Source organism: Coregonus clupeaformis, chromosome 7 (genome assembly GCF_020615455.1).
Source record: "Coregonus clupeaformis isolate EN_2021a chromosome 7, ASM2061545v1, whole genome shotgun sequence".
NCBI lineage: Eukaryota > Metazoa > Chordata > Actinopteri > Salmoniformes > Salmonidae > Coregonus > Coregonus clupeaformis.
Window position 1 is genome coordinate 72,374,738 of NC_059198.1, and position 25,281 is coordinate 72,400,018.

At 40.0% G+C, this 25,281-nt stretch overlaps 1 protein-coding gene across 1 annotated transcript; it reads right to left on the reverse strand.

The window, feature by feature from the left end:
* Window positions 1-833: 833 nt before the first annotated feature.
* Window positions 834-23,724, reverse strand: LOC121561116 (myosin-7-like). Its single transcript, XM_045221516.1, has 40 exons — window positions 23,657-23,724; window positions 23,487-23,541; window positions 22,089-22,297; window positions 21,600-21,743; window positions 21,362-21,518; window positions 20,374-20,401; window positions 20,176-20,281; window positions 19,711-19,803; window positions 18,972-19,035; window positions 18,784-18,882; window positions 18,277-18,380; window positions 18,045-18,183; window positions 17,827-17,945; window positions 17,497-17,646; window positions 17,244-17,414; window positions 16,760-17,069; window positions 15,582-15,655; window positions 15,181-15,386; window positions 14,958-15,081; window positions 13,915-14,051; window positions 13,569-13,824; window positions 13,070-13,312; window positions 12,806-12,982; window positions 12,545-12,690; window positions 12,377-12,467; window positions 11,907-12,296; window positions 11,673-11,799; window positions 11,456-11,574; window positions 9,390-9,586; window positions 9,028-9,211; window positions 8,504-8,669; window positions 8,268-8,392; window positions 7,880-8,188; window positions 7,571-7,774; window positions 7,175-7,471; window positions 6,927-7,031; window positions 6,720-6,815; window positions 6,488-6,622; window positions 6,122-6,170; window positions 834-951 (listed from the first exon to the last, which is right to left on the reverse strand). Exons 3-39 carry the CDS (start codon window positions 22,287-22,289, stop codon window positions 6,150-6,152), a joined length of 5,814 nt encoding a protein of 1,937 aa, XP_045077451.1. The 5' UTR covers window positions 22,290-22,297; window positions 23,487-23,541; window positions 23,657-23,724; the 3' UTR covers window positions 834-951; window positions 6,122-6,149.
* Window positions 23,725-25,281: the final 1,557 nt, after the last annotated feature.

The window sequence follows — 25,281 nt, forward strand, 5'->3', positions numbered from 1 at the left end:
CATATTAATGCCCATGATTTTGGAATGAGATGTTCGATGAGCAGGTGTCCACATACTTTTGGTCATGTAGTGTACCAATCAATAGATGAGAACCTCTAGTAGCCATTTATCAACTCATATCTCTGTGAGAAAATGTTTACGGCAGACAGCCAATATGAAGAAGATGACAACTCTTTTTTGACTGGATAATTTTAACGATTTTAAGATGATAGTAAATTAAGCACACTCACAGTTTTTTACAACATGACATCTATTTCTTACTACTTTAACCATGGAGAGAGTTTAAAAATGATCCAAAAACAATTTAACCGGGCGGTCTAGACTAGAGTTTCCATGGTGACTGTGCAGCAGGCTAAACGTTTGACGTCTCTACCTAGATTCAAATAAAGGTCATATCTATCAAATTACTATAGGTGGAATAAGGTGTTTTTGGCTAGGGCCAAAATGAGCCTCTAGGGTCAAAATGACCCCATTCGGTAGTTTGAGGGTTACAATTTCTCATGAAACCACACAAATCCTTAATGTTAGGCAAACAAAATATGCTATTGCTCATGGGTGTGGGTAAGTGTTTCTGATTCTGTCTAATGAGGTCTTTTCAGAACAATATTTCTGTCCATTTAAGGGACCCAATTTGGCTCAGGAGCACCCCAGATGCAAAAGTGAGAGACATTTGTCTATTTTCATAATTCTCTGTGAGTTAAGTTTCATATCATTGTATGAAAACCAGTGTTTACTTAATTTTCTTAAATAATAGTGAATTTCATTCTTCCAAAATCTAGTCTAGAATTCCTGTTTGTAATAGAATCAAGCAATACACAGAGGGGCTATTTGAATGTACTTTATTCTTTATTCTGCTCATGTTACATGGAGAATAGAGATAAACTAAAGCACTACAGTCAGGAGATTTTCAGAAAGGTCCATCCGAGAGCTTCACTCTTCATCATGTCCTTTCTGTGACAGAAGATGGATGCAGGTTAAAATGTAATAAACCACTGTAAACACTAAAAACATTCTTACAATATTCTGTGCATTGTCAACTATATACAGTGGGGGAAAAAAGTATTTAGTCAGCCACCAATTGTGCAAGTTCTCCCACTTAAAAAGATGAGAGAGGCCTGTAATTTTCATCATAGGTACACGTCAACTATGACAGACAAAATGAGAAAAAAAATCCAGAAAATCACATTATAGGATTTTTAATGAATTTATTTGCAAATTAGTGAAAAATAAATATTTGGTCAATAACTAAAGTTTCTCAATACTTTGTTATATACCCTTTGTTGGCAATAACACAGGTCAAACGTTTTCTGTAAGTCTTCACAAGGTTTTCACACACTGTTGCTGGTATTTTGGCCCATTCCTCCATGCAGATCTCCTCTAGAGCAGTGATGTTTTGGGGCTGTCGCTGGGCAACAGGGACTTTCAACTCCCTCCAAAGATTTTCTATGAGATCTGGAGACTGGCTAGGCCACTCCAGGTCCTTGAAATGCTTCTTACGAAGCCACTCCTTCGTTGCCCGGGCGGTGTGTTTGGGATCATTGTCATGCTGAAAGACCCAGCCACGTTTCATCTTCAATGCCCTTGCTGATGGAAGGAGGTTTTCACTCAAAATCTCACGATACATGGCCCCATTCATTCTTTCCTTTACACGGATCAGTCGTCCTGGTCCCTTTGCAGAAAAACAGCCCCAAAGCATGATGTTTCCACCCACATGCTTCACAGTAGGTATGGTGTTCTTTGGATGCAACTCAGCATTCTTTGTTCTTGTGATCATTTTGACCCCACGGGGTGAGATCTTGCATGGAGCCCCAGATCGAGGGAGATTATCAGTGGTCTTGTATGTCTTCCATTTCCTAATAATTGCTCCCACAGTTGATTTCTTCAAACCAAGCTGCTTACCTATTGCAGATTCAGTCTTCCCAGCCTGGTGCAGTTCTACAATTTTGTTTCTGGTGTCCTTTGACAGCTCTTTGGTCTTGGCCATAGTGGAGTTTGGAGTACATTTAGTAACGAGTACATTTATGTCATTTAGCAGACGCTCTTATCCAGAGCGACTTACAGTTAGTGCATACATTATTCTTTTTTATTTTCATACTGGCCCCCCATGGGAATCGAACCCACAACCCTGGCGTTGCAAACACCATGCTCTACCAACTGAGCTACCTCCCTGCCGGCCATTCCCTCCCCTACCCTGGACGACGCTGGGCCAATTGTGCGCCGCCCCATTGGTCTCCCGGTTGCGGCCGGCTACAGCAGAGCCTGGATTCGGACCAGGATCTCTAGTGGCACAGCTAGCACTGCGATGCAGTGCCTTAGACCACTGCGCCACTCGGGAGGTTGTGGACAGGTGTCTTTTATACTGATAACAAGTTCAAACAGGTGCCATTAATACAGGTAACGAGTGGAGGACAGAGGAGCCTCTTAAAGAAGAAGTTACAGGTCTGTGAGAGCCAGAAATCTTGCTTGTTTGTAGGTGACCAAATACTTATTTTCCACCATAATTTGCAAATAAATTCATTAAAAATCCTACAATGTGATTTTCTGGATTTTCTTTCTCTCAATTTGTCTGTCATAGTTGACGTGTACCTATGATGAAAATTACAGGCCTCTCTCATCTTTTTAAGTGGGAGAACTTGCACAATTGGTGGCTGACTAAATACTTTTTCCCCCCACTGTATTAAACTATGGGTCTCCTTGTTTGAGTGTATAGAATACACTATAAATATCATGAATTACACCAACTGTGTCTACTAGTAAATGATAGATTTCACTAAATATTTAAACAAGCAACAATGTCCAGTATTTATTACAATAAATCAAAATGTGTTGCATGCCATCACATTGTAAGAGACCACTGAAACATATACAGTGCATTCGGAAAATATTCAGACCCTTTGACCTTTTCCACATTCTGTTACGTTACAACCTTATTCTAAAATGTATTTTTTTCCCTCATCAATCTACACACGATAACCCATAATGGCAAAGCGAAAACAGGTTTTTAGAAATTTTTGGAAATGTATGAAAAATAAAAAACAGAAATACCTTATTTACATAAGTATTCAGACCCTTTAGTATGAGACTCAAAATTGAGCTCAGGTGCATCCTGTTTCCATTGATCATCCTTGATTGGAGCCTTCCTGTGGTAAATTCAATTGATTGGACATGATTTGGAAAGGCACACCTGTCTATATAAGGTCCCACAGTTAGCAGTGCATGTCAGAGCAAAAACCAAGCCATGAGGTCGAAGGAATTGTCCGTAGAGCTCCGAGACAGGATTGTGTCGAGGCACAGACCTGGGGAAGGGTTCACTTTCCAACAGGACAACGACCCTAAGCACACAGCCAAGACAACGCAGGAGTGGCTTCGGGACAAGTCTCTGCATGTCCTTGAGTGGCCCAGCCAGAGCCCGGACTTGAACCCGATCTAACATCTCTGGAGAGACCTGAAAATAGCTGTGCAGCGACGCTCCCCATCCAACCTGACAGAGCTTGAGAGGATCTGCAGATAAGAATGGGGGAAACTCCTCAAATACAGGTGTGCCAAGCTTGTAGCGTCATACCCAAGAAGACTTGAGGCTGTAATTGCTGCCAAAGGTGCTTCAACAAAGTACTGAGTAAAGGGTCTGAATACTTAAATAAATGTGATATTTCAGTTGTTTATTTTTGTAAATAAATGTGCTAAAATTTCTAAAAACCTGTTTTTGTTTTGTCATTATGGGGTATTTTGTGTAGATTGATGAGGGGGAAAAAACAATTTAATCAATTTTAGAATAAGGCTGTAACGTAACAAAATGTGGTAAAAGTCAAGCGGTCTGAATACTTTCCGAATGCACTGTATATCATGCTTCTGAACCAAAATGTTTAAACCCATGACAGGGAACAATATTTCAATGTATAGTTACAGTTGAAGTCGGAAGTTTACATACACCTTAGCCAAATACATTAAAACTCAGTTTTTCACAATTCCTGACATTTAATCCTAGTAAAACATCCCTGTTTCCCAGTGGGTCAGAAGTTTACATACACTCAATTAGTATTTGGTAGCATTGCCTTTTAATTGTTTAACTTGGGTCAAACATTTCGGGTAGCCTTCCACAAGCTTCCCACAATAAGTTTGGTGAATTTTGGCCCATTACTCCTGACAGAGCTGGTGTAATTGAGTCAGGTTTGTAGGCCTCCTTGCTCGCACACGCTTTTTCAGTTCTGCCCACAAATGTTCTATAGGATTGAGGTCAGGGCTTTGTGATGGCCACTCCAATCCCTTGACTTTGTTGTCCTTAAGCCATTTTGCCACAACTTTGGAGTATGCTTGGGGTCATTGTCCATTTGGAAGACCCATTTGTGACCAAGCTTTAACTTCCTGACTGATGTCTTGAGATGTTGATTCAATATATCCACATAATTTTTCTTCCTCATGATGCCATCTATTTTGTGAAGTGCACCAGTCCCTCCTGCAGCAAAGCACCCACACAGCATGATGCTGCCACCCCCGTGCTTCACGTTTGGGATGGTGTTCTTTGGCTTGCAAGCAATCCCCTTTTTCCTCCAAACATAACGATGGTCATTATGGCCAAACAGTTCTATTTTTGTTTCATCAGACCAGAGGACATTTCTCCAAAAAGTACGATCTTTGTCCCCATGTGCAGTTGCAAACCGTAGTCTGGCTTTTTTATGGCGGTTTTGGAGCAGTGGCTTCTTCCTTGCTGAGCGGCCTTTCAGGTTATGTTGATATAGGACTTGTTTTACTGTAGATACTTTTGTACCTGTTTCCTCCAGCATCTTCACAAGGTCCTTTGCTGTTGTTCTGGGATTGATTTGCACTTTTCGCACCAAAGTACGTTCATCTCTAGGAGACAGAACGCGTCTCCTTCCTGAGTGGTATGACGGCTGCGTGGTCCCATGGTGTTTATACTTGCGTACTATTGTTTGTACAGATGATCGTGGTACCTTCAGGCATGAACCAGACTTGTGGAGGTCTACAATTTTTTTTCTGAGGTCTTGGCTGATTTCTTTAGATTTTCCCATGATGTCAAGCAAAGAGGCACTGAGTTTGAAGGTAGGCCTTGAAATACATCCACAGGTACACCTCCAATTGACTCAAATGATGTCAATTAGCCTATCAGAAGCTTCTAAAGCCATGACATCATTTTCTGGAATTTTCCAAGCTGTTTAAAAGGCACAGTCAACTTCTGACCCACTGGAATTGTGATACAGTGAATTATAAGTGAAATAATCTGTCTGTAAACAATTGTTGGAAAAATTACTTGTGTCATGCAAAAAGTAGATGTCCTAACCGACTTGCCAAAACTATAGTTTGTTAACAAGAAATTTGTGGAGTGGTTGAAAAACGAGTGTTAATGACTCCAACCTAAGTGTATGTAAACTTCCGACTTCAACTGTATATGAATGATAGTATGGTTATTGGACATCATGGGTCATTTGCAACGAGCATTGGTCAAGCGTACACAAGGTAATGTATCGTTAAACCATCAATACAGCTGCAGAAGGTAACCCATACAAACGACTGGAAGTATGGAGGTAGTTTTGTGGGCCAAAAAATATGGGGTTAAACATGTGAAAAATGATTATGATTTATTTTTTTACTCTTTACCATTTATTAATGTGTTATTCAATGCGTTTCTATGGGCTGTAGCAGTAAAGGATAAACTCAATATTTTATCAAATTATTTATTTTTTTATTTTTGGGGGATACCTAAAGGGGTCCTAACATTCAAAATCAAATAGCTAAATAATTGATGGTATAACCATCTTAATTTTTTTTTTAGATTTTGTTGTTCTTGATGTTACTTATTTCGGGTGGGAGTAGTGAACACAGGCAATGGCCATTTCCGCAGTCTAGTATCAAGCTGGCTTGGTGCCGTAACAACATCATATCAGCTGGTCTGCTAGTTTATTTTGGTGTTCTTTTCGTTGCAACCATGGTTATTTTGTTTTGAGGAAACCAGCGCTAACACAGTGGTACCTGAGAAGTTCAGCTTGTTCGTTGCAATCAACCCTTTATACTTACAAAGCAATTGAGGTTGGGTCTGTCATCATACATGACATAAGGGAGTTTGCAAATTATAACCAATGTAATTATGTTAATTGAAAGAACTGACCTGGGAACCGGCATCACAACTCTATACCTCACTCCTCATCCTTTCCTTTCTGTGACAGAGAAGATAGATGAATTATGAGAACATTTTAATTTTACTGTGTACTGTAAAACGTTTTATGCTGCCATATATTGTGTACTCTGGTTGAAATTAAAAAATGGGGAACTTATACCGGTATGTATAGTTACTTGGTAACAATGTAATAAATTATGCATTTATTACTTATTTTCTTAAGGAATCAATGGGTGAATATCGGAAATTGAAATTACTATTAAACAGTGTCCCAGACACCAGGTTGAGGCTTTTGCCATGGGAATCTTCAAAATTATAACCATTACAACTTTGTACATTGACAGCAAATTCACTGACCTTGGAACCGGCATCACGACTCTTGGCTCTCATCTTGTTGACCTGAGACTCAGCAATATCAGCCCTCTCTTCTGCCTCATCCAGTTCATGCTGAATCTTACGGAACTTGCCCAAATTGGCATTGGCTTGTTCCTCCTGTGAAAAATGTTAAATGTGATTAAATTTTCCAGCAAACACAACAATTCGATAATTACAGATGCACCAGTTGGATGATGGAAGGTTTTCTACTTACGGCCTCCTCTGAAGTTCTCTTGTAGGATTTGACCTTCAGCTGCAGTTTGTCCACCAGGTCCTGCAGACGGCTCAAATTCTTACGATCTTCCTCAGTCTGCACCCAAAAATAATGGAAAAAATAGAGTCATACTGAATACAGTATACATTTTACATTTCATTCTGAACATGTTAATAGTGCACTTTCAACTTAAAGTTTATGATGTACCTGGTAGGTGAGCTCTTTAATGCGTCTCTCATATTTACGGACTCCTTTCACAGAATCACTGCTCCTCCTTTGCTCCATTTCCACTTCAGTCTCTAGCTCTCTCACCTAAAAATACATGATCGATGTTAACACACCATTTCCAATTATTTTGTTAGTTACCACTACTTTCAATATTGAAGGTAGAAATATGACTAGAAATATGAAATGTGACTTGAATTAATAGAAGAGAATGTAGCTTAGACACATACTCTGGCCTCCAGCTTCTGGATCTGCTTCTTGCCACCCTTCATGGCGATTTGTTCAGCTTCATCCAGGCGGTGCTGCAGGTCCTTGATGGTCTGCTCCATGTTCTTTTTCATGCGCTCCAGGTGAGAACTGGTGTCCTGCTCCTTCTTCAGCTCCTCTGCCATCATGGCAGCATCAGTAATGGCCTTCTTGGCCTTTTCCTCAGCATTCCTGCACTCCTGCACAGCCTCCTCCACTTCATTCTGAAGCTGGGATGTGTCCCCCTCCAGCTTCTTCTTCTGGCTCAGTAGGCTGGTGTTCTACACATATATATGCAACGTTATTTGTATATTACCTATACATACTTCAAGTAGCAGACATTTAAGGAGAACCCTAATTGTTATCTATTATTGTCTTACCTGTGAGTGCAGCAGCTGAACTCTCTCACTAACATCCAGCAGTTCCTGCTCAGCCAGTTTGCGGCCTCTCTCAGTCTGCTCCACCAGGGCTCTCAGCTCATCCAGTTCAGCCTGAATCAGGTTGTTGCGTCTCTCCACAATGGCAATGTTCTCCTTCAAGTCATCACTGACACGAAGAGCATCATCCAGCTGCAGTTGAGAATCCTATAGAGAATTTATGATTTTATTATATTTATTTTATTGTTACACAGTGTGGCATTTTTTGAAGGCAAAAGCAATGTTTTTAATTCAATGGTGTGGAAATATTACCTTCAGATGGGAATGGAGACCCTTAAGTTGCTTCTGGGCCTCGGATGCCTGCCTGTTGGCCTGGCTGAGCTGGATCTCCATCTCATTGAGATCTCCCTCCATCTTCTTCTTCAGCCTGAGAGCTTCATTCCTGCTGCGAGTCTCTGACTCCAGGGAGCTTTGCAGGGTATCCACAACTCTCTGCTGGTTCCTCTTATTCATCTCCATTTCCTCATCCTTCTCCACCAGTTTCCGTTCAATGTCAGCTTTCACCTGATTAAACTCCAGCTGAGCTCTCATGATCTTGCCCTCCTCATGCTCCAGGGAGCCCTATGAGAACACAGCCACCCATAGTTTGTAAAATCTTAAAACTAAAATTTCACCACCAGTAAATATATTAAAGTCTCACCTCAGCTTCCTCTAGAGCAGATTGTATCTCAGCCTTCTCCTGCTCCAGCTGTTTACGGATCTTCTCCAGTTCATGGATGCTCTTTCCTCCCTCACCAAGCTGCTCAGTCAGGTCAGAAATTTCCTCTGTGGAAAGACATAATTGTACATCAAAATCTTTTTGTGATAACTGATCTCTATAACATATCAATCTTTAATTGACTAAGATATATAGGCCATTAATTCTTATGCTCTGACCTTGGAGGTTCTTGTTCTCCCTCTTCATGGTCTCCAGATGATCCAGAGACTCCTCATAAGAGTTCTTGAGTTTGAAGAGCTCAGTGCTAAGAGATCTGGCCTCTTTCTGGGAGCTCTCCAACTCAGTCTGAGACTCCTCAAACTTCTGCTTCCACTCAGCCAGGACCTGGAAGTCATACATGTATTGTAGGTAGTTGGAATACAGTGTATGATTAAGATAAGATATACTTTATTGTCCATTAACTTACAGAGAACCGAAATGTGTCTTTATGCTCACAACCCAACCCCCCGTGACACACAGGGGCTGGAAGCAATGGGTCAGCTGCAGTGCAGCGCCCTTGGAGCAATTATTGGGTGTTAAGTAACTTGCTCAAGGGAACAACAGCAGGCGGTGGTACTGTAGGATGTAGTAACTCCGCACCAGGTTTTCCCATCTGAGGGTGTTGGCCCACATCTCTAACCACTAGGCTCCCTGCCACCCCTATCATGTACTATAATTAAGGCTAATATTACTTTTTTCTTACCTTGTCAAAGTTCCTTTGCTTCTTGTCCAGAGAGGCAGCAGCTGCATTGGATCTCTCCACATCCACCATGAGATCTTCAATCTCATTCTGGAGTCTGTGTTTAGTCTTCTCCAGGGATGAGCATTTAGCATTTACAGCTTCCACAGCTTCCTCTGCATCCTGCAGACGCTGAGCCAGCTTCTTCCTAGATTGACATAGATGAGAAACACATTTCAGAACGTCTTTTCTGGCTGATATACAATATAATGGTTGATTAACAGCTAATCAATGTATTATTTATTCATCATGTACTTTTGTGTATCGCTCATTCACCCAATATTCAACAGCCTGAAAAGTAAGAGAAAGTAAGAAAACATCCTTACTTTGCATCCTCAAGCTCCTCAGTCTTCTGGATGGCATCAGTTTCATACTTGGTTCTCCACTGAGCCACCTCAGCATTAGCCTTGGACATGCCACGCTGCAGCTCAGCCTTGGCCTCCTGCTCCTCCTCATACTGCTCCCTCAGCAGATCTGAGTCATGGCGAGCAGACTGCACTGCATGGGCAAGTGCATTCTTTGCCTGGTAATGACATTAAAAAAATATATAAATGTGACTTGTTTCAGGAAACTAGGTGTATGTCGCGCGTCACTACTTCACAGGACAGGCATTTTAACCTAAAAGTTTTTTGTGTTTTTATCAAAATGTGTTTTTTGACAGAAATGCCTTCTGGAACATGTGAACTTTCATGTGCCTTAATAACAAAGTTGTATGCCATCTGTAAATGCGAGTAAAGTTGTTAAATTACGAGCCTTGTTGATTTAGCCACGGAAAAAGACCGGAACCTTCCCGCTAGCCATGATTGGCTGAGATAATGGATGTGCACGACATGTCGAGAGATGAGTTTGGATTGGTCTGCCATGTAGCATGCTTCTGTCTATAACAAAAGGCTGTTCAGTATGTGTAGGTAATCATTTCTAACACTGCTTTTTTTTTTAAGATATCACGAATAACTGCAAAAGTGTTGCTAATGCTCTTGACTTTCTGGAGGACCAAGTTTTGAAATCAGTGTAATGCCCGGTGGAAGCAGAGTATGATAGCTAAGGAGATGGAGAAATTTCTGGCATTTGATTGCAAATATGCGGATGGAGTCGAAAAGAGAACACCCAGATGGCTGTTGTATAAAACACCTGTCTGGATTATATCTTCAAACTAAGCGCTGCCATGGCATCCGTGACAGAGAGGGAGAAGCGTTCATCCATTTATACGGGTAAGATAATCTAGCTGGCTACATTTTCAGATATTAGACGTTTCTAATTTTGTCAGAAAGCTGTTGTCATTGGAAGTTAAAGCGTACTGTTAACTTGCTAGCTAACGTTACATGTATGAACTGTGTCGTAATATTATTCGTATCTCAGAGCCATTTTTATTGGTAGTTATAGCCTAATGTTAGCTAGCTAGCTAACATTGAATCTAGTTGGTTAGCTACCTGCAGATTCATTCCAGGGTGGTAACGTTATGAGTTGGGATTATGGTTAATTGTTTAGCTAGCTAGCTACATGTCTAAACAAAAGACTCCACTATGCAAGGTACCATTTCGCTGTACCGTTTACACCTTCCGTATCCCGTGCATGTGACGAAGAAACTTTGATTTTATTTGATATAGTGTGTGTTTAGCAGAGACCGTAATGTGAAGAACAACATGACCTGCAAGTCAAATTAGGATACAACGTTAGGCCAACGAGACAGTGTCCAAGTTCAAAAATTCTCTTGTAGAATGCCCTGCTTTTAAAGTTTTATTTCGTCACACTCACAACCGTAAGCTATTTTCTGTAATTAGCTTGCCATTAACTTGTAAATAGTGATCTTGTTGTGGGTTTATTTTCAATAATGAATAAAATTAGCTAAAGTTAAGACGATGTTAGCTATATGATGTGGTCATTATTTGAACTGGCTAGCCAGCTAACTTAACATGAGCTACCTAGCTAACAAGCTAGAAACTAACCAAAACATTGTTTAGAAAGTTGCTTTTAGTTGCCTAGTTTGCTCATGTTTAAACAGATGGGTTTATTGGTGTTAAAATACCCCAGTTATGCTATTGTGGACCACCAGGCTGCTGATGTCATGCATGTGAATCCTTAAAGAGATGGGTGGGGTTAAGGCTTAAGAGGGTGTGAACGATTCTGAATGGGTGTAGACAAAGAAGCGCTCTCCAGTACGTGTACCAAAACATTCAAGGGCCATTTCCTCACAGGTTTTCAACTTTCAAAATATAATTACTTTCCCATTGTTCCTCAACTGTAGTGTATGATACGCCATTTTCTAGCTCTGAGTCTCTACTTTTATCCAATGTAGACAACACAATTTCAAATTTTGCTACATAAACCCGAATCGAGCCGGTTGGTCACAAATGTAGTTAGATAAGGAACACGGCATTATTTGTCTAAATACCTTGACTTCCTCCTCCAGTTGTCTCTTGAGGTCTTCAATCTGCTGAACGTTGGACTGCTTACCTCTGGTCAGTTGGGATACCAGAGAGTCCTTCTCCTCCAACTGTCTGGCAAGTTCACCTGTTTTCATGCAATTCAAATTATTTTAAATTATATTACTTAATCTGGTTATTTATTGTGGCTGTTCATGTGAATGTCCAGGTTTGTTTTTAAAATACCATTCTCAGTTTGAAGCTTTGCTTTCTGCATGGTGAAATCATTGATGGATCGCTGTCCTTCCTCAGCTTTCGTCCTGTATTCACTCATCTGGTCCTCTAGAGTGCGGCACATTTTCTCCAAGTTTGTCTAAAAGCATATTTGTTTTTGAATGACAGAACAGCGTCACTAGATTGTATCTTTAAAAAGCATGTATAGAAAACATTTTATTTAGATTTACCAATGATACCACATACTTTGGACTTGACAATCTGCTCCATGTTGGAGACCACATCATCCAGCTCCAGCCTGAGCTCACTCTTCTCTTTCTCGAGCTTCTGCTTCACTCTCTGAAGGTTGTCAATCTGTTCTCCCAGGTCAGCTACACTGTCAGCATTTTTCTTCCTCAGAGTTGCAGCTGTAGCTTCATGCTGCAGAGTAGCTTCTTCAAGGTCTCTGCGTACCTTCTGGAACTCAGCCTCCCTCTTCTTGTTCATCTCAATCTGGGCAGCAGTGGCTCCACCAGCCTCCTCCAGCCTCTCACTGATCTCTTCTAGTTCTCTGGCCAAGTCTGCCCTCTGTTTCTCCACCTTGGCACGGGCAGCTCTCTCAGCCTCCAGCTCTTCTTCTAATTCCTCAATGCGGGCCTGAAATGGTAGGAATTCAGTTTGTCTAGTTCAAATGTAACTTTCATGAATAAAATGTTTTAACAATTGTCTTGAATTACCTGCAGCTCCTTCAGTTTTTTCTGAAGCTGGGCACCCAAAGCCTGCTCATCTTCAATCTTGCTGTTGAGTTGGCTCATCTCAAAGTCCTTCCTGTTGAGAAGAATATGCATTTATAGTGTTTTCTATTGAATAATACTTTGTAAAAACTTTTTGATCTGTGATCTTACTTCTTCATTCTCTCCTCCAGCTGCTGCTTGTCATTCTCCAGGTCCATTAGGCTCTCCTGGGTCAACTTCAAGTCTCCCTCCAGCTTTCTCTTGGCTCTCTCAAGGTCCATTCTCACCTTCTTCTCTTGCTCCAGAGATCCTTCAAGCTGATAGAATATTTATTAAACCAATATTCGGAGTAACCAATTATTTCACTGTAGCCTGTTTTTAGGATATTACTAATTTTGTTTTACTTTTTATGAATTCCTATTTCATACTCACGTCATCAACTTGCTGTTCCAGTTTGGCTTTGGCCTTGGTCAGCGTGTTGACTTTGTCCTCCTCACTTTGCAAGTCATCCAGCGTTTGCTGATGAGCCTCCTGCAGAGCCTTCTTCTCCTTGGTCAGCTTGGCAATGATTTCGTCCAGAGCTGCCATCTCCTCAGTAAGGTTTTTAACCTAAGGAAACAGAACAGTGTCATTACACTTTTATCCAAACAATTTAATTGTAGTTTTAACATCACAAGAAATAATCCTTTATTTTACCTTGTTCTCTGTGGCATGCTTTTCCTTCTCCACTTTAGCCAGAGTGAGCTCTAGATCATCAATGTCCTTCTTGAGTTCTGAGCACTCATCCTCCAGCTTCCTCTTCTTTGCAGTTAGCTCTGAATTCATCTCCTCCTCATCCTCCAGTCTTTCTGTCAGCTCTTTGGCTTTGGCCTCTAGCTGGATTTTGCTCTTGATCAGACCCTCACATCTCTCTTCAGCATCAACAATAGTGTCTTCTTGCTATCAATGAGTCAATATATTGTAAGTATATAAAATTATCCCATGCTTAGACGTTTGTTTGGTGGCAAGATATTTGGACACTACAAATGACCGACAAATGCTCTCCTGATTGTATGTATCTATTTAGCAAATCATGTCTCTTTTCTCTCTGTTTTTCCATTTCTCTTGTTAGCTCTTAGCTAAAAGATAACTAGAAAGGCAATTTTGACCAAAGATGTGACTGCAAAATAACTGTAGTGCAGTTAAAGTTACTCACAGTTTGGACAGCGAGCTGCAGGTCATTCTTCTCTTGGAGAAGGGACACCATCTTTTCTTCCAGCTCCTTTTTACGAGCTTCAGATTTAGCATAAGCCTCTTTAAGCTTCAGGAATTCTTCCTTCATGTTGGCCATTTCCTTCTCAGTCTCTGCTGACTTCAACAGAGGTTTGATCTTGAAGTACATCTTCATCCAGGGCCAATTCTTGACACCCATGAAGGCACGAATGTTCCATTGGATCACAAGCAAGGCATCCCTGTGAAATTTTAATAAAATATAGTTAAATACAACCTTTCCTCACCCCTAACATATTGTCTGCAAAAGTTTAAGCTATTCTCATTCCTACCTGCGGTCAACAATTTTCTGGAACTCAATTCTGGCAAGTAGACCACGTGATCTGGCCTGGATGCCAGTGATGATAAGAGCGAGACGATCGTCTCTCATCTCCTCAAGTAGACCCAGGAGACCAGCCTTGAAGAACACCTAAAGATACACAAAGGACATAATGTGGTGCTTAGATGTTCTTGTATTTGGTAGGATTGTATCTTTCTGCCAAATGACCATAAATAACTTGAATGTGGTATCCCCCAGTTTCCCAAAACTTTCTTGCCTCTAGGAAAATGGCACAAATTGACAACAAGGTGGCCCTGTATTGAACAACTGATTTTACAACTTCCGACCCAGCATGTTGACCAAGAGTTGCTAGATTTGGCAAGGTCTTTAAAAACATGTACAGGAAGTCTATCTCAAAAAGTATGGCCACTATGCTTTTAATTGCTCACTGTATATCTGGATCTACTACAGTATGGCGCTATAGCAAGTATTTATTTTTATCTTTTGACTTTACCCATTTGCCCTAGAGACAGATGAAATGAGATAAGCATGATCAGTGGTACATCAGCAGTTATTTCAAAAGGCATTGCTCAGGTTGGCCGGCTGGTGATGTATTGTTAATGTAATGCTTGGACCCCGTAATTGCTGCTACTTTTCCATCCTGGAATTTATGCTAAGTTCATAACCAAGTGGTAGGTCGCAATTTACCATTTGAATACATTCACATGCTTTGAACATGTTGAGAAACGCTGATTGGCTAATGGCCATAAACTAAAAGTACAGCTATCATTGCTTGTAAACAAATTATAGTGTTCAAAAACCATATTAATAGATTGCTTTTTATGAATCATATTTTGTCCGATAATGCTGTTATCGAGGTAATTTCCTTAGTAAGGGACGTCAGAGGTCAGCATGTGGGAGAAGTGGGATTTCAGGATGATAGACGAGTTTCCCACTAGTAATTACCAGTTGAAGGGGAGTTCAAGTGGATTATTTGGTAAATGTGGTAAATTCCTACTTGCTACTTGGTTACGAACGCACCATTAGATAATTTACCTTAGTGTGTCCTAATCTGTACTGGGTGTGGTCAATGTCCAAAGTGCCCAGCAATTTTTCTGATGCCTTCATGTTGTCCATGAACTGACCCTCAGGGATAGCATTTGGATTGAGGATGCGGTATCTGAATTTAAATCAGAAAGCAATTATCTTCAAAAATGGAAGACTTGAATAGGTAAAGAGTTGAATTTATTTTGGAAAGGAAATGAAAGACTATTTTTACCTTTGTTTGAAGTCAGCATACAGGATCCTGTTGGGGAAGCCCTTTCTGCAGATCCTGATGCCTTCCAGCACACCGTTACAGCGCAGCTGGTGCATGACCAGAGGATTCTCCATGGCCCCAGGAGTCTTGGTCTCGTTGGGGATGATGCAACGCACAAAGTGGGGGTGAGTAGACCTCAAGTTGGTCATGAGTTTACCCAAGTTCTCCTGTGAGTATGACAAATGTTGAATTTTCCATCAGTGAATGAGTCTCCAAATACCTCTCGAGTCACAACGGCATTTAATACTAACATACCAATACACAACATACTGGTATTTTAAATTTAGTGCAAATATAATACATTTGTTAATTATCTTCCATGTGAAAACATCAGAAATATATTGATTTAAGCTCAGATTTACCCTGTGCAATGCAGACACAGTCTGGAAGGAAGAGCCTTTCTTCTTTTTTCCTCCAGCTGCTTTTTCTTCAGGTGCTGTATGATAATGAAATAACAATTCAAATATACTATTATTACTACTATCATGTAGATCAGGGGTCTCCTACACGTCGATAGCTAGCTACCAGTCGCTCGCAGCCAACCTATGAGTTGCTCGCCAAACAATTCTGAAAGTATACGCAATTTTCATATTCCACCGCAAGGTGTCATAAACAAATCTCACAAGTAGGCCTATCAGACACCGCAAGCTCCCAGCTACTACCTAATCAATGGAACATTATCCCACCCCTGGTTAGCCACTATAGGCTTAAAAAGCCAAACCTGACACAATATCTGCCAATTAATTTCCAGCAATATTACCTGTCTGTTTGTGTGGTGCGCGTGTTTGTTTGTCATTCCGTGTGTAGCCAGTTGATGATTACGGTCTTGTGGGTTGACAGAAATACTTTCCCCAAAACCTTCTCAATTAAACATTAACTGCAAAGTAGGCTTACCTGGCAGAAGTATACAGTGTCATGATTAAGTATATAATTTGTATCTATTATTTGCAAACTTTGCTATGAAATGAGCAGCAGCATTGCTAGACCGGCACATTACACTGTACATTCTTCACATGCTAGATGCGCAATTAAAGGGGCCAGATGCGCAATTAAAGGGGAATTAAACTCAAAAATAAAAAATGGTCTTCTGATGTGATATAAGCATTGACATCGACTCAGAACATCCCATTTCGTTGTTTCTCTATGAACATTTTTAATTTTGAGAGTAAAAAAAGTACAAAATCTAAAACCAGGAAAAATAAAACTGAGAAAACAATTTCAGAAAATATAAAACATAATTAGGGATAAAAACTGATTTTATAGGGCCCCCCTTATAGTTGTTTTATGAACCATTATTTTACCAGGTATATTGACAGGAAACATAGTGCACTACTTTCTCTTATACACTAAGGACTCGAGGAAGAGTTGCAGGGGAGAGGAGAAGAGTGCCTATTTGAAAGCTAGAAAAAAATGATTAGCTCAAAACATGTTTCATTTTTAAAAAGTAGCTCTCATAGTAGAAAAGGTTGGAGAGACTCCTGATATAGATTGTTATGTATTTTAGTGGTTTGTAGTGTTTGCAGATAGAAACATATAGTACCTCCTTCTGCACCAGCATAGTTTGCAAAGAGGTTGGCCAGGAACTTAAGACTTGACTTCTGGAACAGTCCGACCACAGTCTCATTCAGCGGATCCTTGTTCTTCACCAGCCAGTTACCAATGTTGTAGTCAACAATGCCAGCATAGTGAACCATGGAGAAATGGGCCTCTGGTTTACCCTTAACAATCCTAGGCTTCTGGAAGCATGCATTTTTGCCCAGATGGTTTTCATACAGCTTAGCTTTGAATGTATTATCACTGGCCTTGGGGAACATGCACTCCTCTTCAAGGATGGACATGATACCCATGGGCTAGTGGAAGGAATGAATTAAAATAAATTAATGCTAAGGGAAAAGCATAGTGAATAAATAAAATAATAATTTGTCATTGAAGCACATTTATAAAGATTGCCCTTGTAATGTTTGAAATCTCAAAGAATACTCTGTACACATCATATAAACTACTGCACAACTGAAGACACCAACCCTTTCAATGAGGTCAATGCAGGCAGCCAAGTCCATGCCAAAGTCAATGAACTCCCAGACGATGCCCTCTTTCTTATACTCTTCCTGCTCCAGCACAAACATGTGGTGGTTGAAGAACTGCTGCAGCTTCTCATTAGTGAAGTTGATGCACAGCTGCTCAAAGGTGTTGAACTGGAAGGGAAGTTCAGTTACTTTATTTTGTCAGCTGTAATGTTCTAGATGACATGTTATAAAATGTACATCAAACACTCACATCAAAGATCTCAAAGCCAGCAATGTCCAGCACACCAATGTAGTGCTGACGAGCGTTCTTAGTGTCCAATGTAAGGTTGATTCTTATCACCATCCAGAGGAACATGTTCTCGTAAATTTTCTTTGCCAGTGCACCAATAGAGTAGTACACCTACAAAATATTAAGAAAATAAAATACCAAAACATAGCCTCAACATAAACACCTAGAAACAGATTAGGCCTAGTCCTGGACTAAAAAGCATGCTCAATGGGGAATGACAGGTATGAACATCTTAGCAACTTTATAGACAAGTTTTATGCTGAATATTAATTACTTTTTTGGGAGACTCACCTGGTTGACATTCTGACCTTTGGTGACCCACTCATTTCCAACTTTGACCCTTGGGTTACACAAGCCCTTGACCATGTCAGCAGAGTTCAGGCCCATCAGATATGCAGCTTTGTCAAGATCTAGAAAGGCCAAGTTTTATGATTGAAAGAGGCAATCTAACAGATTTTTCAGATACTAATTTATAATGAAGTGAGAGGTTTTAAATCCTCAGCACTCACCCTCAGTGCCATCTGCCTCTGCTTGCTCCTCCCGCTGCTTATTCTTGAACTTCATGTTGCCGTAGTGCATGATGGCACCAGTCAGCTTATAAATGCCATTCTTCTCCTCTTGGGAGAAGCCCAGCACATCAAAGGCATCCTAGTTCCAAAAAGGCCATTGTTTTGTATTGGAGAAAGAGTTGGATACAAGTGGAAAATTATTGTATGTACAGTATGTACATATTTTACTCACATCAGTAGCCATTAGCTCATCTGCATCATTAATGGAAGTTACAGCAATCTCTCCTTGGGAGATGAAGGCATAGTCATAGGGATTGCTAGTGATGAGTAGCATCTCTGAAAAGAATTGAACAGCACACTTTAATCTGTGTTCGTGCTGTGGTATAGGTCATAACATAATCTACTCAGTATTAGGGTTGGGGTCAATTAGAAAATTGGCATTGTGTTATATTATAAGTAGACAGGAAGGCAAATTAGTCAGAGGTGATTGTTTTGTGTGCATTGAATTTCAATGTTGTGTGCTTAAATGGCATTTAAATAATTGCACATTTCTGATGGACAAAGGAAATGTTCCAACATAAATCACGCTATATTGTGTTGTGAGTTTTACGTTGGGGGATGGGGGTAGCACACTGCCTGGGCTGGTTACATCATAAGAATTTAATTGATTTCATCAGAAATCTTTAGTTTAATCCAGAATTGATCTCAACCCTACTCAGTTTGATGATTCAATACTCACCCAGCAGTTCTGGTTTCTGTTGGGACAGGATCTGGTAGAAGATGTGATAGTCTCTCTCAGCCTTGAGCTGGAAAGTTACACGTGACTTCTCCAGAAGATCTGATCAGTATGGAAAGTGCTTTTGGTATTAATGTGTTTCCTGTCAAAGAGATCTGTTCAAACCTGGGCAAATTGAGTATTGTACTCACAAGTCTCAATGTCAGCAGACGAAAGCTTCCCAGTGACTCCAAAATGAATTCGGATGAATTTACCCTGGAAGTTATTGTCAAAGCAGAAATTAATAATCACATTAGATCTGGGTTCAAGTAGTATTTGTTTTCTTTTTTGAATACCTTAGTAGGTGCGCATGATTGAGCTTGCATGGTGTAATGGAACTGATGGAATAGTCCTAAAAGTTTTAATTCCACCTATCTGGTTCTCAATCAGACACTGAAAATATTTTAAAGAAAACAAATACTATTTAAACCCAGCTCTGTTGCACACATACAGTCCCAAAAGGGAAGATTAGTTGATGGACACGAGGAAGATTAGCTGACGTCATGACATCAACTAATTGTATCCTAATAAATTTCAACCACAGAATATAACAGATAAATTAACATTAACGCATTTAGAGACGTCTTATCCAGAGCAACTTACAGTTAGTGCACACATTTTTTATTTATTTTTATACTGGCCCCCGTGGAAACGAACCCACAACCCTGGCGTTGCAAACGCCATGCTCTAACAACTGAGCTACTAGACGCGCTGGGCCAATGCGGCATTGGTCTCCGGGCCGGCTCGACAAGTGGATTCGAACCAGATCTCTAGTGGCACAGCTAGCACTGCGATGCATGCCGACCACTGCGCCACTCGGGAGACTTGGAGTGATTAACATGTCTGATAAGATTTAAATGATATTTGACTGCAAACAAAGACCAAACGTACAAATCGGGAGGAGTTGTCATTCCTGATGGTCTTGGCATTACCAAAAGCCTCCAGGGCAGGATTGGCCTGGATGATTTGATCCTCCAGGGTCCCCTACAAACCAACAACCATACAGTGTTAAAATGCTGCAATAAAGATCTGTAGTCAACATATGCTTATCCAGCCATGAAGAATGTTTAATTTAGGAGAAATAATGATGCAGTGATGCTTTTAGGACTTTTTTCCCACAGCAGTTGCAGAAACGTTTTTATTTTGGTGATTGTTAGTTCTCAAAGATTATCTTATTAAGAAATATATTGGTCCATTATATTTTCAACATACTTATATCTGGTTTTAATTTATCCCAAAATTATTATTTTTATTACAATTTTTAATAGTGGCGGCCACAATTTAGCAGCAGCGGTGCACCGCTGCTAAATGCATATTGGGAAACGCTGAATGATGAACATTTGCATTCTATTTTACCTTTTTTTCTTCTGATGCACTTTTCTTTCCGCTAACAGCAGCAATACTGGCGAAGTACTGGATGACTCTCTTGGTGTTAACAGTCTTTCCAGCACCGGATTCTCCACTGGGATTTAAAAATACAAATGTTGATGTCTCAGAATTTCTCTTAACTTTAAATAGCCTCAAATCGATATAACCTTTGGTTGATGTACTTACGTGATAAGGACAGACTGATTTTCCCTGTCTGTTGAAAGAGAAGTATCAGTAAGTACATAAAGTGTCATAAAAAAATATATATATGTCACTGTAGACTAGTGCTGAGAGATTAGTGCTTTTTGAGGTCAGTTCGGTTTTGGTTCAATTATTACATTTGTATTTTATTTTTAAACATTAAATGCATTATGAAATAATGACATAAAAATAATTATAGGTTTTTAATGGAAATTCCAAAGCCAAATAATGATAATTCAGTTGCAAAAACATTGAAAGTATTCCATGTCAGGTCCACATTGGGTAGACATCAATAGAAAAATAGAAAATTGCTATAAAACATATTTCAGTTGTGTAAATTACATTTACACTTTAGTCATTTAGCAGACGCTCTTATCCAGAGCGACTTACAGAATGACTTAGTTTTTATTTAATGAATTTATTATTAATGTATTATTCCTTAAAAGTCATCATCTCATCTCTGCTCAGGCAGTAGCAGCCAACCAGCCAGACAAAGTTCTCTCTGCTCCCAGTACTGTACTGTCTTTAGTCATCCTATTCAGCTAGGATACCCTGCCTAAGCATGGTGAGAGCTGTCTGACGTAATACAACTTTCACAAACTCTCTCTTTCCCCCGCTATTATCATTGTGTTGTTTACATTCCTCTCTCATGCGGTCTATGCGGTCTGTGTGTATCTAACCTAACGTAACAGGCGCAATGGATGAAGGTCATTGTAGTTAATTACCATGTTTCTGCGCTGAACGAGGTTGAATATTTTCTTAATGAAAATCACAACTCCCTTCAGTCCAGCGTCCCACTCTCTCGTTTTGATTTGATTTCTTTAGAGAAACGGCGCGTTGGGCTCACAAAAAAAGAACGATGGTCAATTAGTTATTTAATAACCCCCCCCCCACAAAAAAAAAAATAATAATAATAATGTTGGTTAATCGCTCAGCACTAATGTAGATGACAAGATGACAAGTTATATTTTACCTGACAACATGTACTGGTAGGCATTGTCAGAGATGGAGAAAATGTGAGGTGGAGCTTCACTCCTCTTCTTGCCTCTGTAAGCATTTACAACCGACTGATCGTACACTGGCAGCCACTTGTATGGGTTGACAGTGACACAGAACAGCCCTGAGTAGGTCTGTGAAAGACGAGGATGCCGCAAATTCATTGAATGAATTATTGATGAAATGGAGATTTCAGCAGATTGGTTATTACTTACGTAGATCATCCAGGCTGCGTAACGCTCTTTGAGGTTAAACAGCACAGCGGGCTCGTGCAGGAAGGTGAACATCGCCATGTCCTCAATTTTATCAAATTTTGGCGGGTTCTGGGGGTGGACATCGTCCTCCTTCACAGTAACAGTCTGAAAGAAGAGCAAATTAAATAGTTTTTTTACATTTTCAATGTGCAGAAGTATTCCATTTGAGACAAATCTTAACTTGAGATTAAACACAGTGTAACATTTTCACAAATCAAACATTTACATGTAATGCCTGATTTGCATGAAAGTTAAAGATCTCACGTTAAGATTCTGCTCTTTGTTGTCTCTTGTTAGAAGGATTTTAATAGTAAACATTAAAGCGCATAACTCAATTCAGTTTGTAACTAATTGTTAATCAATCGTATAGTTATTCTAGTAGAAAAAAGTATTATCTTGTGATTTTCCAGGTCATATATTTTCAGAAATGTTTTTCACCAAAATATTTACCTTTCCAAACTCCGTATCAGCGGTGACTTTAGCCCCATCTCTGCTGGTGATTGTGGCCTTGACGTACTCAACCTCAGGGTCAGGTACATAGCACTCTCTTTTTATGTCAAAGGGTCTAGTCTGGCATTCCATGCGCTCCTTGTCTGATTTACGCAGAAAGGAAGCTGCAGCGCCAAACTCTGCCATCAAACTGTCCCCCATTCTTAAACCTGTAAAGGTATGTATCTATTATTATTAGGTTGAATTTGCTAAACTTCCCGATTTACATGTGCCAGTTCTCTCTGTTGCCGTGGTTTGTTGAATGCTAGGATTCTCATGACAAACATTTCTCAAACTTAAGAAAGAACAACTATTTAGATATTCATACTTTACAGTATTTTTTAAAATATCAACCATATTTTGATAGTTTTACATTTTATTCTGTTAGTGACAAAGGGAACCATGCATATTGTGGTAATAATCTTATATCAGTGTAAAGCATTAATATTAAATAACATTAAATACATCAACAACTTTAGGGCTCCTGGGCTGTATTAGTGTTCTCTATGGAACCAGTTTTGGAATGCATAATGTAAATAAAAATGTGGTCCCAAACATTTTCCACTAAAGACCTAAGTTAATTGGAGAATGGTATACTAGTATCACTATGTATACATGTGTACTGTATATGAGTAGTATATTGTACCATAGCATAATGGTCATGGCAGAACAAAATAACTTAAATATACGCCTAAAATAGACACGAGCGTCGAGGCAGGACAGCAGTAAACTACCAGATTTAGAGTCATAGATTAATAAGAGTTTATCTGAACAATATGAAGGTCAGCCAACCAATAGCACATTCGAAATAAAACAAAACATGTGAGGTTCACAGCAGACCAAAAGTAGCTAGGTCCACTGTAGCTGAAATATACCGCTTGTGTTAGTGATGTCACTGACAACATGTAATTACTGTACAGGAGAGATGTGTTATGCAACATATACAGATCTTAATTTGACCTATATTGTCACCGCAAAATAATCCTACAGTAAAAGGATTTAATCGTCCATAATGTTGCTTGATCGGTGGTTAGGCTATTATTAGCTGGCCAAAGGTAGGCTACATGAAAAGTGCAATACCTTTTATATAAACCGTGTGTTAGTATTGGTTTTCAGTGAATTCATGTAACTCACAAAGCTCATCTGCATTTCCTGCGTTGCAGAAAAATTGTCATCAACAAAAGAGTGTGTACATCTGTACAAGTTGACTACATTGATGTGTACAGACACTCAAATGTTTGCATTAGTATGCAAATTTGGCAAGCTGTTATAGTTTTCATGAAACACATTTAAAGACTTCACGCAAACCACTAGGAGGCGTGTTGTAGAACCTCTATTTTAGAAGATTATGATCCTTACCTGTTGGTCACCCCTGGGATACGTTTGGTGGAAAGGATCTCGACTGAAAATGAAACTGACATACAAATACCAATATCAGTCAACTGACCAGCTATGTGTGGTTATGAATATTGTTAGATCCTATAATGATTATCTTTGCCCTCCTCAGCAGACTGACTCTATATGTTTACCTTCAGGATGTCCGGTGCCTTGTGTCTCCCCCTGGTCTGTCTCCCCCTGGTCTCCGACACTCTTTATGAAGAGAGTTGCTCTGCCCTATATGGAGATGGTCCATCTATTATAATAAATTAGTCTGATTATTTTAGAAGATCTGTATTTGGGGTAGAGGTGTATACCTCTTTGACCTATCAGGCTGGTTGTAACAACAGGCTATTCCAGGGTGGAAAGAGGATGCTTTGAAATGCATTGAAAGCATTACCCATGTTGTTTTACTTCTGAGATTCTCATTGTGAGGTAGCTTTGGATCGACAATAGCAAGCAGCAGGTCTTTACGGCTCCATTTTTGCCACTTCGATCAAATTGCAATCTTAGGCAATGTAGTCATCTAAAAATGCCAACATAAAGTTAAGTAATGGAAATTCTTAAAATTATGTATTTTTGTGCAATGACAAATTGCTAGTTAAAAAACATTTGGAAATGTTATAACATGTACATTTTTAAAAGATTTATTTAGTTGTTCTTGTGCTCATTTGTGAACACTTGGGCTTTTGTGATGTTACTGCTTAACACCATTATGTTGGTTTATTAAGGTGACATGAGAAGGTGTTCTTGCCGTGTGTAAGCTCATTTCATAATTGAGTTATTATGATGTAGACAACTGCAGCTGTCCTCCTTTGTTCACCATGGCAAGGTCACTCCCCAATCCATTGTCACCAAGAGTAATAACCCTAGGCCCTGTTGACCCGGCATTGTTTCCTTTCCTTTATTGTTGATGACAAAAATAATCTTGTGAAATTGTTCTTGGATGTGTCTAACATTAGTCCCAAAATGTTTTTTATTTTTATTTTTTAAAGTTGAAACATCCTTATTTAATTTCATAACCGGTATTCAGCTGGTTATTTCAGTTTTTATGGATGTTAATGGTGTGTAATTGGATGTACAGCATAATGCAGTATGATTATCATTGACATATGTCATCACATTATTTATTCATCAGAGATGTTTGGAATAAAGTTTGACTCCTCTAATGTTCACTGAAGGTGAGCATAGAGAAGCTCAAGGACATTCTGTCACGATCGTCGAACAGAGATGAGGACCAAGGCGCAGCGTTGCAGGCAAACATACTCTTTATTAGAGACACGATCAAAAACAACAAAACGAAAACGTGACAGTTCACGGTCTAACACAACCGACTAGAAACAAAATCCCACAAACACGAATGAAAAACAGACTGTTTAAATATGGCTCCCAATCAGAGACAACCAGCAACACCCGAAACTCGTTGCCTCTGATTGGGAGCCACTCTGGCCAACATAGAAATAGCACCCATAGAAACAAAACACATGATCTACACACCCTGGCTCAACATAACAGTGTCCCCAGAGCCAGGGCGTGACAGTACCCCCCCCTAAAGGCGCGGACTCCGACCGCGTCAACCAAATACCACAGGGGAGGGACCGGGTGGGCACTCCGCCTAGGCGGCGGATCCGGCTCGGGCCTGATCCCCGCTCCCTCTCCAACCCCCCAAAGTACCCCTGGTCCGGTCTGGCCCCGCTGGCCGGAGCTGGACTGCACACTGATGGAGCGGATTGCTCTAGCTCCGGCGTAAAACATCTGACCAGTGCCGAACCAGGCA